General features: G+C 39.7%; 2 protein-coding genes across 5 annotated transcripts; one reads left to right on the forward strand and one right to left on the reverse strand.

Annotated features, from left to right (window-relative positions):
* Positions 1–8,575: 8,575 nt before the first annotated feature.
* Positions 8,576–14,046, reverse strand: LOC116263231 (uncharacterized). Of its 4 annotated transcripts, none has more exons than XM_031642883.2 (6): positions 12,821–14,046; positions 10,889–11,011; positions 10,605–10,645; positions 9,451–9,550; positions 9,190–9,318; positions 8,576–8,886 (listed from the first exon to the last, which is right to left on the reverse strand). In XM_031642883.2, the coding sequence occupies exons 1-6, from the start codon at positions 13,358–13,360 to the stop codon at positions 8,749–8,751; spliced, it is 1,071 nt and encodes a 356-aa protein (XP_031498743.1). In that variant the 5' UTR covers positions 13,361–14,046; the 3' UTR covers positions 8,576–8,748. The 4 variants fall into 4 exon arrangements, with proteins under 4 accessions (XP_031498743.1, XP_031498742.1, XP_049936240.1 ...); XM_031642882.2 differs by having other exon boundaries at positions 10,889–11,029; positions 12,821–14,034; XM_050080283.1 differs by lacking the exon at positions 10,605–10,645 and having other exon boundaries at positions 9,451–9,534; positions 12,821–14,032.
* Positions 14,047–18,558: 4,512 nt separating this feature from the next.
* LOC116263351 (uncharacterized) lies at positions 18,559–19,304 on the forward strand. The gene is made up of 2 exons (XM_031643053.1): positions 18,559–18,794; positions 18,916–19,304. Exons 1-2 carry the CDS (start codon positions 18,707–18,709, stop codon positions 19,029–19,031), a joined length of 204 nt encoding a protein of 67 aa, XP_031498913.1. The 5' UTR covers positions 18,559–18,706; the 3' UTR covers positions 19,032–19,304.
* The last annotated feature ends 1,029 nt before the right edge of the window (positions 19,305–20,333 follow it).

The raw sequence follows: 20,333 nt of genomic DNA on the forward strand, positions 1-20,333 counted from the left end.
CGCGCAGAGCTCGAGTGAGTGACGAAGACGCCGGTTTCTGGGGTGCAGGTGAGCCCGACATAGACCAGAAAGCTTCTGACTACATAGCCAGGTTCTACCAGCATCGTGGCTAGGCATTCTCGGTCGACTGCAGCAAACAAGTTCCTTAGCTTAATCTTCTGCAAGATAGCCCACGTAAAGGAGCCTTCCAAGTAGTTCTGACACCAAGATTCAATAGCTTCTTGTATAATTCAGTTTATATTCATAAATAGTTAAAGCTATTCATCCTTTGTTCATATATATATATATATATATATATATATTACATATATATATATATATATCTGTTAACCTTGAGTTTGAGCTTTGAAACCTTTAGTGTTCTAGACTTCTAGTGTGTATGTACATGAAATCATAAATAAAGACGTTCCTCCTTCACTCAATGTGTTTTCGGAGATAAGCTCTACATTTCGGATGCAACTTTTGTGGAAGCACACATTTTGCATTTAGGAAAACAAGAAGAAATTGAACAGGCTTGCCATTAATTTGTCAATAATAATTTTTTTCCGTGCACGATCACATAATGTCTCAGAACTTCAACTGTGGTTGTTTTTGTTTGCACATTAAAGAGATATCTACACCAAGCAATGGATTAATCGTGATGCAAAAGACTGCAGTAGAAACAGAACCCCCCTCGAACGTACATAAACGGTTCGAAGGGTGAACAGGTGAATCTCAGTGAAGATCGATCGAATGTCTTGTACTCTATGCACTTGGAGAATGCCATCGAGTTTTTTGGCACCATTGATCCAAAGAAAATATTATGGAGTGAGAAGGTATCATTTATACTGCGTGGGCCACCGCCAAGTGCAAAAGCAAAAAATAAAAAAGAACCAATGGGGACATGAAATGTGACAATTCACAATCTAGCCTTTCATGCTAAAAGAAACGCCTTTGCCTGTCATTATCTTCATGATTAAGCCTGGAGAGGAATCTACTGAATGGGGGTAACTTTTAACTGGGGCCATATCTTTTCAAACTATGGGCATGACATGTTTTACTACAGATGCAAATATTCTCATCACATGATTGCTACTTGTGTGATATGAGGACCATACAAAATCCTTCCCTAGAAAAATTCCTGCTGTTCCTTGCCCGTTTTAGGTTTTACCTTCACCTGTAAGCAAGTAAGAATGTAGAACTTATGCTCCTCAACAGATACCTATTAGACGAAGGGTTTTTAGGCAGCAAATCAGTCCAATTGTCTGCTCCAAAAATTCTCAGTATCAGTCATCATTTCTATGAAATGCCATTTACAAATGGTAGATGCATTGCTACCATTGAGCTTCAAATTAAAGTCTCGACATACTTGGCGGAAAATCAATGCACGAAAACACTTCGACCTCTTACAAAACCCATCCGGCTGCACAGTCCTTCCAGTACTCAATCGAGTTCTCTTTGTGCTAGATGAGGCCTTGCTTGGTTAAGTTATATGCCCTACAATTTTTGTCTTCCGAAACATGCAAGGAATGTTCTCAGAGCCTTTCCACACAAGAAATAAATTAAGGGTTTCTTTTTAATTTTCGTTTCATATATATCTATCAACAGTACCTGAAGGAGTATACAAGTTCCAATTTCAATTCATAAGAATATCAAGAATTGAAAAATATTGTCCTCTCAGATTCCTTTTCTGATTATATTATTTTTTTTTTAAATTTTCATGAGATCATTCTGAAAAGGCTTTCACTTTAGTTTGTTAAGATCTTTTGAGATAGCTGTCGACTATGACCAGGTCTTGCCACGAAAGGGTCAAAGTATAGTAAGCATCTCGTAATTTTATGCTTATGAAGACCATGGGTTGTTAATTGACTAGTGAAAATAATAATATCTATTTTCTAACCAAACTGGAGCTCCTAAAGTCCAAATTAAATGAGACTAACACGATGCTTGGAGCATTAAAGGGTTCAACCACTATACTAAGAATGGGTGCTGCATGTTGGGACGCCCTCTAAAACCATCATGTCACCTCTAAAAAAAAGTGATATTCTTTTGAGCTTTTCATTTTTGTCCTCATATTAGTGTTTTTTTGTATATATTATTTCAGTCCCTTCTCGTTTAAAGATGGGCATTTTTGTATCTTGGCATACCCGAACACTTTCATCGTGTTCGGTCCTGGAACATAAAACCTGCCTTGCTATAGTAATTTGCATGATATCTACAAGTTCACGTAACTAACAAATATCTTGTGATCACACAGATGCTCACTGCTGTGGTCCTGAAAATTAATTAATTTGAACTCCGTTTCCTGAACTTAACTTTGATGCCCCACCAACTATAGGCTCATAGCACATTCTTGCCATACATATTTCTATGGACACTACAAGGACAAAACGGATTCCACTAGGACGACAGAGGCGAAGGACATATTGTTGGGGAATTTTCTCCAGGCAAAATCAATCAATTGGTTGAAAATTCTAGGTGAAAGATAAGAAAAGAACTCTTCCCAATTTGCTAAAAGTAACTGTGTTGGCCTTTAGGTTGGTCAATGAACAAGAACGACAACATCAATCAAAAAACCTGAGGCTAGCATGCAGATACACTCAAAATGTTCTAAAAGCATATGATGCATGATACCATAAAGCAGATTCTGCAAGCGCGCACAGTAGGCTAATTAAGCAAGGAGATCATGCTGTATCTTGGCTCTGAACCTTCAAATTGCAAAAAGTTGGTAGCACAGAATATGATGGAAGTATCAGTCCAGGTATCCGGATTCGCAGAGAAGGTAAAGATATTTTGAATTGAGTCCTAGCCTTTCGTACAAAGCGAACCAGCGACAGCTGTGCTCGACTTTGAATGTACAATGGAGCAGCAAAGATCTTGGAAAATTTCTTGTAGTCAAGGTTTGCTATTCCAGTTTCAAATGTTCGTGATTTCTGTCCGTGGAGCTCTGGATTAAACTACAGCAACAAACTGATCATCAATCCAATGGAGATCTGGAGGCACAGTCATTTTTCTGAGATTTCCAATATGTCTCCATCTGCTATATGACATGGAATAAGAACCAAAATGGAATGTTTCAGTGACTTTACATGTTCCTGATCACCAACATCGGCACCATTCTGCCATGAATTTGGTGCACAAACAGTTTCCTCACTGTTGCATGAACAAAACAGGGAACTGAACTTCCACCTCCCAAAGAGTTATAGGGGACCCATCACTGTTCCTGTGAAACTTTGCAATATACCTATACCCTTATCAACTTCATTCATCAGACTGACCATCCAAGGTGCTTGTAGACATTTTAGATCTCTGGACTCGACCGTTGCTTTTACTGGTCACCAAAGTTCTCATACAGTAGCCGCACTCACGCAGTAAAGCAACAGTGTCTCCGATGACATTTCAACAGCATGAACTCAATTCATCAGTTGATTAAAATTCACAGGCTAGCGCATGCATGCAGAGAGACGCAGAGAAAGATGCCTCAATGGCAATCTGCTAAAGAATGATAGTGATTTATGTCTTCATCAAGGTTCAAAACCATGCATATATTAATGAGCATATGACGTGTGTACAATTCATCAAGTCCAAAATTTTTTCGAAGAATAGGGCATGCATGAGACATGGATTTCGTTTTCTAAATTTTTCGTCAAGGTAAGCATCTTCTTGAAATGAAAAGAAATCGAATTTTCTCCCCAGTACCAATTAAAATAATGAAATTATGTTCATGTTCAGTGCCTACATCCATGAAGGAAACGGGCATCCCTGAAAGATTTGAAGAGATCCCAGACGATCGAAGGAAACAGTGAGATTGCACCACACTTGGGAGGCATCAAGTTCTCGTTTCCGGGCTTATCCTCATGATGTACAGATCTGAACGGACCTGTACCAATAGTTTAAAAGGGCACTAAATATCATGATCACTTGCCAATTCTTCTTGAGCAAGGCCGAGAAGAATCAAGGTGTCTGCTGCTCTCTTTTTTTTTTGTTCTCTGGTTTCCATTGTATGCTGTTGACAGCTTCCATGTCAAGAAAGAGACAGCACTCTTCACTTGGTGCTTTGATTTGAGCTCAGAACTGATGGCTGTTGCCTTCTTGCAGGTTATTCATCGTGCTAATTAGCACATTAATATCAATGATTATGGAGCAATTTTGGTTAGCACATTAATATCAATGCTTATGGAGCAATTTTGGTCACAAATATATATATATATATATATATATATATAAGCAGTCTGATAATCAAAGCTGATCATAGAACGTGCATTTGCATGTGTGCCCACAGGCATGTCGATCCATGGTGGGTGGACTTGGATTCATGGCGTATATGTCATGAATGTGAATCCTCCATTAATGCCTGCAAACATTTCCATGGCTAGTGCTTTAAGGAATTCTCCTTTGTCGATGAAGAAAGTTCTTATAGATGCAATCTCCAGGTTTTTGACTGCAAACTGATTTCTTTCGACATTATATATATGTAGGTGTGTGTGAGAGAGAGAGAGAATTGATAACGTTCGTACACTAAACATTCCTCAATACCATCAAGATAGCACCCTCTAAGATCCAAATTGAGGACGTGACTATAAGACGCCAACCTAACCAGTTGCACTACCTATATCTATATATATATATATATATATATATATATATATATATATATATATATATATATATATATATATATATATATATATATATATATATATATATATATATATATATATATATATATATATATATATATATAATATATAAGATAGAGAGAGAGTATTGACTTGCCTAAAATATCCTTACTTTGTATAGAATATAGATATACATAATCTTCCTGCCTTTATTCTTATGTTCTTTATCAAATATTCTATTTTTGCGTAGATAAGCTTCGTATCATTATTGAAGTTTTTTGACCTATCATTATTGAAGTTTTTTGACCTATATAAACGTGTACTCTAGTGATAAGATAAAAATATATAAAGTGAAGGAAGATCGAGACAACACCCCTTCATTAGATTCATTTTATTTACTTTAATTTCATAAATGTGAACTTCTAAATCTGTAGGTGCTTAATTAACTTCTTCAGCTTAAACACACTCACTAAACCAACTTCTCAGGAGAATAAGCTCTCTTCTATGTAATGTGGACTTGTATTGGAGCAAGTTCCGGATATGTTTAGTGCAAATTTGGCTCAACTTGATCATTATTAAGCTAAAGGCCCATCTCCAGCTGCTTGACTTGCTTACCAAATATTGAACTTCAATAAAACGCTTAACAGGTCTGGTGGAACTCATGAAGGTACCGATTTGCTGGCCAATTCAAAAAATAAGACAGACTTTTCACGGGGCCTAATACTCTTCAGATGTACACCAGTGGACTTGTTTATCTAACGACAGCCGACATGTCAAATAAAAACTATTTCTTTAGTATATTTTAGTTTCTTTTATTTATTTTAAATTATTTTTAATACATTCCTTCATTTATTTTCTTAAAAATGACTTTTTTAAAATATTTTTTGCTCATTTCACGACCAATGTTGATGCCACCAATTTGGCATCCCCGCCGATTCAGCTGAAAAAACAATTTCAATGATACTGCTTTCAGAGGCCCCGCATAGCTTTCATGGAGAAGATAGGAAGTCCTCTCTCCATCGGAGCAGTTTTTTTTTTTCAACTTTGAAAAATTAACTACGAATGCGGCCTAAGTACTGACTGTAGGCATGGGAATCTCTTGGGCAAACATAAAGAACTTAGCGAATTCTTGATAATTTACTTCATTACTTGAAGGAAACAAGTAACAGACTACAACTATTTGCCATGCAATGTTCGCCAAGAGACAACGGCGAACCAGCTGGTCGGCTTGCCTGGTCCCCATCCATCTCTTTCTCTGTCAGGGGGGGATGCTTCTGCCGAAGAGCCACGTATACCTCCGAGAAATCTCGGCTTGCCTGGCCACGACCTGGCTGCATCCATCTTTGAACCTTGATTTCCCATACGTTTTTCTTCGGCTGTGTCCATCAATCTGTCCAAGGCAACTGCCCGGCCATGGTCTCGGCTAGTTTGGCCAAGGTTTTTGGCCATGGCTCAGCCACAAGCACGTCCAAGGTCACCGTAGTTGCCCGGGCCGTCCCCAGCAATGGCCTTAAGGCCAAGCCCGACCATGGCCCTACCTGGCTGCCGGGTACCAGCATTGGTGTTACAGGCTTTGTCCATTCATTGTATTCGACGTCTCTCTGATGTAATCTTGGGTTTGTCTTTAAATTGCCAAACTGCACAGCATCTTTCCCAACGGCTCTCAGTCTCAGGTAGCCCTTGCCACATAACCTAAAGGTCCCTGAAGTAGCTAGCTCTGCTATGCCCTTTAAGCTGATGGTTAAGTATCTTTTCCACTGGCCTGTCAAATTGCTTAGAAATGCTTGGGAGGTTGCCCTTACTGGATGAGTACTGCTCGGGTCCTCTTTATCTTCCAAGTAAGGTTTCAAGAAACTTACATGAGAAACGCAGTGCCATATTGCCCATCTTCTGAATCACGGTAAAGGGCCGCATAAAATTGTCCGTCTAGATTTATGTGGTTTTCGTAATCTTTCTTCTTCTGTTTCGGGGCAATTTGAGCATATTTTATACTTTCACTTGCATCAACAAATCAGCTGTACACTAGATAAAATATAACAACTACATCATTAAACTGAAAATATTTTAATTCCTTGTTATCCTTCTCCTTTTCGTTACGTTAAAACCAGGCATTTATCTCTCTCTCTCTCTCTCTCTCTCTCACACACACACACACACACACACACATATATATATATCGCCTAAATGGGTTGTTGGCATGCTTAACCCAACGGAGATGAGGACATCATGGAACGCAAAATTAAAGTTATACTTTATCCGGTTTCCTCTTCTTTGATACAAGTGAAATTGTACAATGTGGGGCTCATATAATTAGCAGTTCAAAGATTTGATGCCTCTTTCTGGCTGAAAACAAATATTTTTACCTTCATGTTAATAAACAAACAACAACAGCTAATAGTTATTAGTTTTCTTGTTCATAACAAGTTTAACCTTTAGACGGCTTCTGACAAGAAGGAAGAAATGTGCAATTGGAACACATGCCTTTAGAACTACTAACCCGCCGTATCTACTGTCTCGCTACTTATCTTCTTCTAAATCGGCGGTGTAAATTTCAGCGTAACTCGGTCGGCGACTTCAAACTTAAAAAGGGCCGCTGATGTTTATCGCCATTCTTTGTCGTTCGCCTCAGCGTTTGCCAAATATTCGTGTGCTTTTGTCTAAACGTTCATGTCTGTCCTAGACTCTATCTTCACAGTGGTAGCGGATCCCACTTGGACTGAAAGGGCTAAGTCTGGCGGAGCAAGGTGCTGCTAGCCAACAAAAGACCATATTGCCTATCTTCTTGACGGTGAGTTTGTACAACGCATGGCGCAACCGGAGCGATCCGCCTTTGTTCTAAAACAAGAGATTGAGTTGTGTACGCAACTATGCACGCCAAAAACCAAAAGAGGAATGGGTATTTTTCAAATTTGTATAAAGTAGTGGGCTTTTTCACCTCCTTCAAAAGAATTTTAACAAGGGTATTTTTGTCATTTCATATAAAAGAATATTCCACGTTGCGTTTGCTAAAACAACATAAAAAGGCACCAAAAAGAGCTTCGAGTGGCTGGATGCATCTAGCCCACAAACTTCATCAAGTTGCCATCGCAGTTCAGCCAACCCCGATGCCACCTGGTAGGCTGGTATGGGCCTTCACATCAGCCGGCACCTTCAGCCACGCACCACCCCTCTCCCATTCCTTTGTTCTTTCCTTCTTTTCTTCTGTATTGTTAGCTTGTTTGTTTTGCTTTTTCCCTTTCCTTTTTAAACATCAGTGACATCTTGTCGCCTACTTTTGTCAATACATTTTCCATTTTGTCAGCTAAATCTCTCTCTCTCTCACATTCCCATTTTATCGGCTATCTCTCTCTCTCTCTCTCTCTCTCACGCACACACACTGTCACATAATGCTCTAAATCAAAATATGCCGCATTATCTAGCATGGCCCCTCTCTGTCACACGCGGCACTCTAAATAAAAACCTGCAGACATTCATCAGCAAGGACGAGTACTTTGTGTGTTTGATACAAGGTTTATTTATCTTCCTAGAAGAGGAATCATTCAAATATATACTTGTATGCTCCAATCCTTCTATTTAAAAGAAAATTAGTAACATCAAATATGTGACTTGCATCTGTAAGGTCACTTAGAACGTCTTGCTTTAAATGCATGATTGAAGAACATGTTCTAGATAAATAAAAATAATATAATTATAAATACTTTTTTGAATATAACAATCAAACACGACATAATCATGTTACGGATCCTGAATAATAACATGGTATTCATTTGAAACATATGTTCCAAAAACACAATATCTTCTTATCAAACAACTTGTAGGAAGTAGTTTAATTAATGAACAGAATGCTTGTTACATGATCATTCCAACGTATCCCATAAAAAAGTGAACTCCGTTTTAGGTATTCATACCATAAATACTTGATGCAGAAAACGGTTCCGGACAAAGATGTCCAGAAATAAACCCACGGAAAGGTAGACTTGAGTCAGAAAGAGAGACCAGTTTGCATGCTCAATCTTCACTCGTTTAACAAATACACCACTTCCAAACCTCAATAAAAGGAAAAGGAAAAACCAGGAGATGAACCATATGAACAGGAAGCGTATATGATATACTTTTTCGACAAATTGAAAGAACAAGGACCGTACAACATTTATGCGTTAAATTCAGATACAGTTGCTTTGCAGATAGGACAAATACTCTTCTGCTGAAGCCATTTTTTGATGCAGCACACATGGTACTCATGTCCACACTCTAGTTTCCCCAGATGTTCCTCATGACGATATTCTTCCTGTCAAGTAGACATGTTACGTATCTTAGAAAAGAGACGGACAATAAAACCTTTATAGATGCAGGCACAAGTGACACATATGATGCGCGCTTGCCACAGAATTTGTGAATACTTTTCGGTACTTGTCTTGGAAAAACAGAACAAGTATGATACTAATTAATACTCAGTTGCATCAACAGGCCTACATCCCACACACACACACACACAGACACACACAGAGTGAGAGAGATAGAGAGAGAGAGAGAGAGAGAAAGAGAGAGAGGTGATGATGCTTTGCGAAGGGTGAGTTCAACTTTTGTATACCAAACAGATGGAACATCTCCATTCTCTTTCCAAGAAACACAGCTTCATCTTCTCCACGCATACATTGATTTCATCATCCTTCAAACCAGTCTTCACATATCCAATTTGATCCCCCAGCTCTACCAGCTCCTGTTACAATATGAAACTCAACACACGCATGCACACACACACATAGGGAAAGAAAGAGAGAGAGGGAGAGAGAGAATTAATTTCTCATGGAAAGCAAGAGAAAGCCAGTCACATATGAAAGAAGAAACGGACCTCATATGACATATCGTCCACATCAAGCCTCCATTCCCTAAACCGGTCATGTCCAGCAGCTTGGACAGGGTTAGTATGAAAATCCTGCAGAAAGAACCCACTGATGGAGATATCAGATAGCGTTCATAAACGAGTTTTAGACGCAGCTTCAGTAACACATTAATTAAAATCTATCACCAGCTAAAATGTATCTGTTGTTTGTATGGATTTGCCAAGGTGCTGCTGCAAGCGAAAGGAAGTTGCTGTGAATTTGGAAAAATGCTGACATATGGGTTTACTTGAAAGGTATCCATTTGCCAATTTTTCTCAGAAACACGACATTTCAGAAGGTCTGGTCTCTGTGACTTTTATTTACTGCAAGTAGCTGGATGCACCAAAATTCCTTCTAAGGATCATCAAGAGGACCCAATCAGGAGGAACCATGTATTCTCTTAAATGAAGGGGTTCAAGCTGGTCAAATCGTTTGGATAAATTAGAATACTAGACAAATAAAATCAGGTTCTAAAGTACAAAGGTATATATCATGAAGTTGACACACATTCAGAACATTTGTGCAGTTTCTCATCAAGAACAGCTTACTGGGAAACAAACATCATCATAAACCAAAGTACCCATCCAGACATTTTTTATCTTCGTATATTCTGATTTGGTCTACCTCTAAAGATATGAGAAACAGGTTTCAAAACTATAAGGGAGACACAAATGGAATAGAACATGTAGGATTTTCAAAGTTAAATAAATATGACCTTAACTGTATGTTCTACTCTGAGCTACTCTCTTGGATAGTGCAAGACCTCGTCGTGAATTACATTCTCAAAGTAAATTCACCTCCATTGATTTATTACAAGGAATATATATGACCGGAACTGAATGTTTTACCCTGAGCTACTCTCTTGGATAGTGCAAGGCCTCGCTAAGAACTACATGCTCAAAGTTATATAAATTTGAACCTCCATCAATCAATAAATTAAACGGTAACCCTTCCAACAAACTATGTCTCATAAATACATAGTTGTATTGTAATTCAAGCACATAGGAGACACAAATCAAAGGCCTGGTTTATGTAAAATCATACAAAATAAAGAGAACCATGTTTCAGTCATTTGCTTCAGATACAGTTTACAAATTCAGGGGACAATAGCCGAATCACAGACCTCCTCTTTGCGCCATGACAATGCCAGCATACTTGTGAGCCCTGGAGGAAGTCTTGCAAACCCCAGCACAATTAGTACAAAGGCTTCCCAATGGGTAAACTTTTTAATCATGAAAAAGGTGGAATGACATATTTTATAACTAAATATTTGTGCCACAACAGCAAACAAAAGCCAGCCTTTGAAATAGGCACAAAAAATTAGGCAACATAAACTCCTCCATTAAGTAAATGTTGTCATGCTGATATTAATTTCAACTAAGAAACAATAATAAGAAGGAAAGATACCTCTCTGATGAGTTCATGTTGATAATCCAATCCATTCAAACTCCGGAGGCGTCTTCTTGGAAGCAGAATAAATCGGTCTGCCATTTCACAGATGGATGGTCCTAGAGCAGCATCTATGCCATGCTGAACAAGGTCATCAAACTGCCATTTTGAGTAAAATCTTAGTAGCAAAATACAACTCAAACAGAACAGCAAGTATCTTGTAGAGCATGCATCATACAACTAAAAAAACAGCAGTCTCTCTTGAAAAGACCCAAGTGACATACTTGCGAACTTAAAACAAATAGGCATTCACATGCTATCTAGCCATCATGCTAGAAAATGTCTCTGCAGATGTCAGAAGCATCTAAAGAACATAAGGGCAGTCTACGTTTCAGAAACTTCTGATTGTGGTCCTGTATAACTGCTGCAAGAATGCAGCTTCATGAAATGACATGGGTTGAGGTGTTGATGTTATATGGCAAGAGTACCATTCACAAGATCCATGAAGGACCATCATATTCTTAAATTCTTCAATGTGAAAGTAACGAATATGTGTAATAGTGATCAATTTATGTCTTTACACATTACTTCATAAAGAGGCCTTGCGTGGAATAAATACACAAACTCGAGAGGGCCTTAAAGGTCAGTAAGGAGAGGGTAGGGAAACAGACTTACGAAAATGGTGTTTCACAGTACTTAAGACACACAGTGAACAAAAACATTGTCAACATTTGTCGTTTTAAGATTCAACTGTAAGGCTAGAAAAAAGAACACACACACAAGTGAAAGAATTCATTACATTTCTTACATGCAAGAATCCAGTATATTCATCATCAATCAAGTTTCAGTAGACAGGGCAGCTATGGATGGCCCCATCACAACTTGGACCAAAGTCATCATGATCTTCGTTAAACCATCCAGTGCTGGGAAAGGTAAGAACCTGTCTGACATATCTTATATATATATATATGTAGAGAGAGAGAGAGAGAGAGAGAGAGATCACAACTTGATCCAAAGTCATCATGATCTTCGTGAAACCATCCAGTGCTGGGAAAGGTAAGAACCTGTCTGCCATATTTTATATATGTAGTGTGTGTGAGTGTGGTTTTCCTTTTCTTGATTTTCAGGTCGGGACTTATTTTGCCTCTGTAGGCAGGTTGATGCGATTAGAACAAGAGACTCACAACAGAAAATGTTGCAACTCTATAATCAGAACTCACACATACCCTACCAACTATGATATAAGTTAAGACATCATTTCGTCATCAAAAGAAAGCTGTGGCATCATTTTGACTATCGAATTGCCTCACTGTTCATTAGCTTCACACTTCGGAAGGTCAGTCATAAAATCAAACAGGCAACTTCCTAGAACTGTTACAGAACAAGCCATATTCAGACAACACCAACCCAATCGACAGTTGGTGATTACGGAACCAGAAAAAAGAGCTTAGATTCCAGAAGTCCAAATAAATTTCAACAAGAACCCGTATAAACTATAAAGTGCCCATCAAAGAAATCGACCGTGTATTATGGTGTCTAAGCCACTCTGTCTCCTACCAAATGGCGACAATTCATCTTAAACTCAGAGCAAAATTAGACCACCAATTCCAGTATGGTTCAATCTGCTTTCAGCCTAAAACCATGATAACCAACCGAATCTCTGCAAGAAGTTCATAAAAAGAATGGGTGATGTCTGGATAGGGAAATCGCACCACAGCACACCACACAATACAAGTAAAAAAAAAAAAAAAAAAAAAATCGACGTTTCTGAACAAGTATGTACAACCAAATTTCCTTTAAAAATATGAAAATTTGGACAACCATTAACGACTTCATCTACGTTACAACAACGGCATAATGAAGAACACCGGAAAGCAAAACCATGGACAGCAAAAATAATCTCATCGAAAAATAAAGAAAAAGGACAGAATGGAGAAGGAAGAGAATCACCTCCCCGAAACTCCTTGCCCCAATAGAGCTGATTGTAATAGGTGCGGCAGTGTCTTGTCCCCTGAATCTACGGTGAAACCGACTACCCGGCGCCGGTTCGACGGGTACCAAGCCGCCCACGGAGGATGCAGCATCCGCCGTCAATGGCAGGTGACTAGAACTCCAGAGGTCCGGACAAGCGTTTGAGCGTCTCCGACCTCGAACGGAAGAAGAAGCTGTCGGCGCCGTTCTACGGTGAGGGCCGCGAACTCGTCTGCTGGGCTTGGGCTCCCAGTCGGCGGAAGCCCGGATGACGCTGGCGGCGGTCGCCGGAATGTAGACGTCTGGCGTCGACGTGCAGGAGAGGTGGCGGAAGGCGCCGCGCTTAAGGATACCTGGCTCGCCGTTGCCGGCGTCGGAGAAGACAGTAGAAAGGAAGCCGGGGCTGCAGCCATCGGCCGGTTCGGCTGAGAGCGAGAGACTCTGGTGTGTTTGCCTGCTACTCTGCCTCCACGTCGAAGAAGAAGAAGAAGAAGAGGCAGCCCTCCTTCTCCTATCCATCTCTCTCTCCCTCTCTTTCTCCGATGAACAAAGAGAGACAACTGATAACAACTACACGACCACCCACTTTCTCGTTCTCTCGGATGAGAGTGGCGGCACCCTCTCTCTCTCTCTCTCTCTCTCTGTGCGATAGCAAATGCAAATGCAGAGGCACCTCTCCGTCTCTCTGTCTCACGCCCTGACCGGTAGTAGGGGTAGATTCGAACGATGGCGAGAACGTCCTCTCGAAAACAATCATATGGTCAGCGATGATTTACAGAAGTAGCCTCTCTCTCTCTCGATCGATCTACTTGGCGAGAGGTAGTTGACCCATGTTCTTTGCTGTGTCTTTTTCCTGGAAAGAGAAGCCACAACCAGCCTGGCTGACTGTGGCCGGATGACGAGGGGACCTCTCTCTCCTTCCTTAGCCAAGAGCGTGATCATCGGTCCTCAAGCAACCACAGAAGCTCCCCATCCTTCTAAGCGACCATCTCCATGCGGCTTCACTTTCTGCCTGTCCTGTAGCAGCTCGAGTCCGTTGGGGTCAGCTCAGCGCCTCTCTGTTTTGCACACACTTACACGGTTAGAAGCGGAATCCATTATTAGCTTACTCGAATTCTCTTTCATGGAGCTACCTTCTCTCCGGAGCCTTACGGCTCTTTTTCTCCTTTGTCGATTGTATACCAGGTAATCAACTTTAACTTTTTAGAAAGAGAATCGAGAGAAAGGGTACAGAGGAGACAAAGGTCGTGGGCGAGTCACGAGGAGTTGAAGGTTTACGTCTTCCTTTTCGTAATTCCCGAGGGCCTGCCATCGATAGCCCCACTACGAGAGATCACCGATTCGCAACCAGAACTCCTCGTTTCAATGGCTCGGCTAAATTGGCTAGGGAACAGCCACATAAAAAAAAAAAAAAAAACTGTATTATATTATTCAAGAACATGTAAAAATCATGAACAAAAATATAAAAGTATTTAAACATTTAAAAATGAGAAATAAAAGTATAATGCATACCAACGGTATTGCGTCGAATTAATTGGCAGCCAGTTCAGTTCCAATCGGCAGGCTTCCCTAACTAGTTCTCTTGCTGAGCAACAAAGGCATGGCGACCTGATATCTTCCCTGCAAAAGACATCTGGTGTATTTATTTAACTTAACTTTCGCTTGTCCAAAGCAAAAGAAAGATAAAGATAAAAGAAGAAAAGGAACAAAAAGAAACTGTGACGGGTGAGGAAGAAAGAACACCAAGGCCGTTGGCCTGGTCTGCCCTCGCTCTTTTTGTCATTTTGTGATCACTCTTGCGTCAAGAATCTGACCCGGTAAATCGCGCGATCAACTGATTCGGCCAAATTGATTTGTAAACCGGTAAAAATTATTTAATTCCTTAGAAATGACAAACAGATATAATGTATCTATAAAAAAAGAATATCCCGGAGTTTTTAATCCGGAACCAACTCCGTGCCAAGAGTGAGCCTGCCACAAGCTTATTGGCATCCATAATAAAGACAAGCAACAGCGTGGGGTGGTGCTCGTAAAAAGTTGTTTATACATATACATTTATCTTATATTATGCATGCAAAGTACCATTATTATATCGTATATATAGCTGACCATATTGGGTCATATATATAACACAATCTCGAGCACTTAAAACGGACGTTCGATGAAATTCAAAACACTACCCAGCCAATGCAAAGGCAAATTTTGCTTGTGCATTGAACTAAGCTTCAGTGCATAATGCCTGACTAAAAAGAAACTCATTGGCTAAGCTAATCCTTGTACATTTTTGGTTGAGCAATGAGACCGACAATTTGATAAAGAGTTGAAACTTTCACCCAATCTCTTATCTTTCTATGTCGACTTTTGGTTAAGCCTGAGGCTGGGTGGGCGTCCTAGTGCCCCCGCAGTTGACGTGTGAACTCGTCATGGGCCCACATGATCCTCGTGGCTAAGGCGTTGAACCAATGCTCCACGTGGTCCCGGGCTCTACTGGGGCCACGGACTTGCCTTTGAGGATCCAGATCTAAATGGGTTCCGTAGTCCAGTGCAAATTCATTATAGGAACACAAATGTTGTGAAAAGTTTAAGTTATTTTCAAGTTTTATAAGCGAGAACCAAATCAAGTGGTGGCTAAATATTGGACTTTTGGACCGGGTTTAGCTCCTATATGTCCCCAACTGATTTCATAACATTTTGGATCGGGTCTGGCCCAAATCCATTTCACCAAAATGAATGGGAAGATAGATCTGGCAACGAGATATCTCTTCGTATGATGCCTTTTGTCTCACCTACCAAACCTAACCGAGCAACTTGGTGCACCCCAGTTGCCCTCTTGCATTGAGAGCTTGCCCCCTTTTTGTACTGAATCTCCTCAATTATTTGCAAGGGGAAAGAAGGGTTGCTACTATTCAAGAGTCAAATACAAACAAGCGGATTTCATGGACGCAATTGTAGATATCAATCAATATTCAATGTGAAATGCTCTGTACAAGATGCGCATGAGGTGCTTGATATTGCATCAGACTCTTGTTCAAAAGCTTTGGGAGATTCAATGAGGTGTGGTCACCAAATTAAGACCCAACGGGTCGGGCCGGATACAAGTCCAAGATGTCACTTTCAGTCAGCTGTGCTTGGTCCAATTGATTTACTTGTCTCGTATATCAACTGTTTGCTTTACTGACCCAGTCTATCTCACGGGTGTTATTACTACTGGGCCTTTTGTGACGGCACAGCCATTAATGGCTGTGGTCTAATGCAGATTACTCCATTCAACTGGTTCTTTGATCTAAGACATTATTATTGTATCTACCATTTAATTTGATACTGATTGAGCAACTACGCAAATAATCAACACGAAAGCTTCTTCCTCATTTTGCTCACAAAAGTCAATAATATAGGATTAAGACTACCGTGGAAAACGTATTACATAGAGTTTCATTGGACAATTGTGAGCAGCCCTTTTAATTTGATGGTACAGCAGGCTGTCGACCAGTCCTTGCTGTTGCTGTTCAGTAGGCCAATTTGAGCAGCCTGAGCATCCGGTCGGTAGCTGGCCGGAGTCCGAACCAAAAAAAAAAAAAAAAAAAACATCGGCCCAGCCCGGATGGACTCGATAGTAGTTTTTTAATATATATTATATAATTACAATGTTATATTATGATTTTTAATATTTATATATTATTTTTTATTAACAATATATACTTTATAATTTAATCGGATTGGGCTCGGTTGAGGGTCATACCAGGTTTCGAGTGTGGGTGTCAGGCCAAGCCTAAACCTGGGTTTCTATGTCGAGTCGACCCGATGCCCAAGATTATTTGAGCCTATCTTTGGACACAAAAGAGGCCCTTAATTAAGCCTTAGGGTTTCGATTTAAGTTGTGGTTTTTGAGTATAAAATTGAGAATAAACCCCAAGGGCTTGTGTGGGCAATTGCCCACGTAAACCCATATAAATTGCTTACAGTTATTAGTCCTTCAAAGCAGTTTACTTATTGGTTGTTGCTTAAAAGTTATATTTGAAAATTGAAATATCAGTGTCCCTCTAGCTGCCAGAAATTTCTCTCTCGGTCAGTTTACACAATGTTTAATTTGTTATTGATCCATAATAAGGCCTGTGCTGGATTTCCCTACGATTTCTCCACTGAGGAAGAAAGATTACGACCTAAATGGAGCACTACGAATTATATATGTTCATTGAAGTTGGCGCGTCTTCTGCAGTCCAGAGAGATCGAAGCTCGGGAAGCTTCCCGGTAAAGTTAGTGGCCGAGATAACCTTCCATGAAGGATCGAGATAGGACCAATGGTGACGGATGGGACAAATTAGCTTGAGTAGATAAACGTTTTAGTTTGGTGCAATGCCTGCTAAAATAAATAACAGATTATCGTCTTTCGAGGATGGTTCATATTATCCGTACGTACTCACATCTATTGCTGGTCCACCGGAAGTAGGCATATGTATATATGTGTAATTGATAAATACCAGACCACTTTGCTGAGACTATGAACAAAATTTTTAAGGGTTTTCACAATCTAAGCTTATGGATGTATCTTAAGAGTGTTTTGATTACGAATATATTAAGTTAGTCTTTTGTGACTCTAATGATGCTTTTTTAATAATAAAAAATGAACAGCCCTTAAGCATCAAAATTTTGATAGTTGAAAAATGAATTTTTTTTTAAAATAACATTAATTAAGACATGATTTATGTTGAATTAGTGTTTATAAATATGCTAGGATGTTCACATTTTGCTGGTTTATATATATATATGTGTGTGTTCAAACTTTAATTGTACCAAAAAATTGGTGATACCTTAAACAGGGGAGGAACCTTGAAAAGCCAGCTTATGAGACTACTTTACTTCGTTATATCCTTCCTTCCCCTGAGAATCACCAATTTTAGGATAGAAAGAAATTCTGGAATTAGTTGAATATTATATATATATATATAAGAAAGAGATAGAGGGGAAAGATGGATATGCTGGCCCACTCTTTTTGGTTGGATTCCGTGAAGTTTGCACCGCTAAGTTGTTTATTCAACTTAAATCCAAAGCTGAATAATTAATTAAAAAGTTTATTAGGTTAATGAACTCTATACTTGTACGTGTTTCTACAGAAGGTGGCAAGCCTGATTCAATTGCCAAAAACCTAGATCTATCGTGAAAATGTATATATTTTTTTCGAATGCACTTTGAGTTAAAATATCTCTTAGTAAATGAGAATCTGCACAACAGACCCATAAGCTGAAAATGGACGGGAAATATATATGGTGAACTTAGCTAGACTCATGGCAGCTTATGATAAGATCAGAAGCTCATTGAGCTCTTGATCTGCTCAACCAGAAGGCCGTAACTGGCCGTAGGCCTGTGTACGGAGTTCTTGTTAGCCGTTACATTCTTGATATGAAAGGGCACACTGTGCATTATAATATTTTGGGGTACAGTCTTCTATTTTATATTTGCATGTTGATGGCTTTCCTGGTAGCATCACTGGTAACCAATGACAGAGTTGTCGACAATGTCGGCAGAGGTGATCTGTATCATCATGTTTTCTTTCATCTACCACACAGATCAATCTTTAAACTATTGGTCAGTGGGGGAAATTGTTCCATTGACCCAAAAGGATGGTAGAACGAATCAATGGAGCTCGACACAGACTGCGTCGTCTTAGTTTTAAAAAGGCCAACTGTGGGCAAGATCTTGTCACGTAATGATCTCCCCATGTGAACGTACCACATGAGATACTGCAACCCCCTTTTTAATTCTCTGCCACTTCACGCGGATCTTGTCTTAGTTTTGCTGGGCACAGATTCTCGTTCACTGCCTATTTAGCACCATGGAGGCTTAGAGCTGCTTCACCATAGAAGTTCTATGGCGACTTGGGTGCACACAATCACGTATCCCTTGAGGAAGGCCCGCAGTTTCTTCTCATCTGCTAAGAACAGGAAGACTCATTCAGGTACGTATTTTCCATCACCACCACCATCGTCATTTTCATATGCTGTTCAATTTCTCGTGGGAAACAAGTTCCTCACCCCAGGACAACATCTTTTATTGATTCGACGAGCTCATTTTTTCAGAGTGCCAAATAAAACAGTTGGATCTCCACGGGGAAGTCATGGCATGCGCCTATGAGGATGTCCAGGTGATGTGGTCGATGCTGAAGGAGTCCAGATCATGCATTGCCCAGTCCTGAGATGAAGCATGCCATCACAAAATGTATCTATCATCTAGGTTTTTTCAATCCACTGTGTAAATATGGGGCATTTGAGGTCTGAATCAGATGCCTTGTAGCAGCAGTTAGGCTTTGCATCTTTGGTATCCACATGATGCAAGAACATCATGGTGAGATTTTGTTGCAAAGACTTTTAAACATGTAGGTACTTTTCCGGTCTCTTGTTTTCTGAGATCAGAGAAATGTTGAGGTATCTTATTGTGGATCAGTTGTATGCTAGCATGGCATGGCGATGAGGGGATGAGGATTTATACAATTACACGAGCTGATAACCGCAGACACAAGTTATTTCCTCCTTTTTGTTTTTGGGGATTAGTCTAAATTGCAGAAAGCTATACTGGTTGGCCAGGCGCATGTAATGTACCCCAATCTATTTGGGAAGCGGGCTAAATCGTCTTCGATTTTGTGCCGACCATCCTTTTGAAACTTGCGATATCGTTTCAACTTGGTAGGTTGCTCATAGAGTTCTTTTGGGCAAAGTTTGATGTCATCTGTCAAATTTTATCTATGAATCTGCCCCAATCAGAACACTTACACTTGCCAAACGAACAACCAGTAGCAATATTTAACTCAGTGTTGTTAAGTTTATAGCTAATGAGTTGCACGTAGAAGGAAAAGCTTTTAGCTGAGAGGCAGCCCCTTCAAAAAATTAATGGCTTAAGGAGGTCATTGAGTAGATATTAACCAAATTGCTAAGGGGCACTCATATGTAAATAATGAATTGTGTGGATGTTTGTAGGCAATTTTTACATGTGCACCTTGTTGGGGATCGGCACTTGCATCATCAGAAGTTGCACATAGGTGAATTTTTTTTTTTTTTTTTTTTGTAAGTCTTTCGTCAAACAACAATTTTGAGTTTTACATTGGACAAGTAATGGATATGTCATGTTTGAAGAATTCACAACAACAAAAGGCAACTAATGATCAGTATAGCATATGTTACTGGAGAAATTTGAAACTCGAACCCTTTTGTTGTTTTATTAAAAGTTAATTAGGCACTTTTCCGTTCTTTTACCCTCTATGAGGAGAGGTCCCTATTTTTTGCTATTAGGGATGCATCGGGGGAGTTACACTCAATGTATACTTCAAACTTTTTTAATACTCTTAGGATCGCTTGCTTTTGGTTACTTTCCAAACATGTTTGGAGAAAAGCGAAGGATATGCTCCAACCCTAACACAAAATCACATGCCTTCATATGGTTTCATTGGCTTGTAAAATATAGCCAATTGACCGTTGACTGGGTCATTAAAAATAAGAGGGGT

The sequence above is a fragment of the Nymphaea colorata genome, chromosome 10 (assembly GCF_008831285.2).
Source record: "Nymphaea colorata isolate Beijing-Zhang1983 chromosome 10, ASM883128v2, whole genome shotgun sequence".
Taxonomy (NCBI): Eukaryota; Viridiplantae; Streptophyta; class Magnoliopsida; order Nymphaeales; family Nymphaeaceae; genus Nymphaea; species Nymphaea colorata.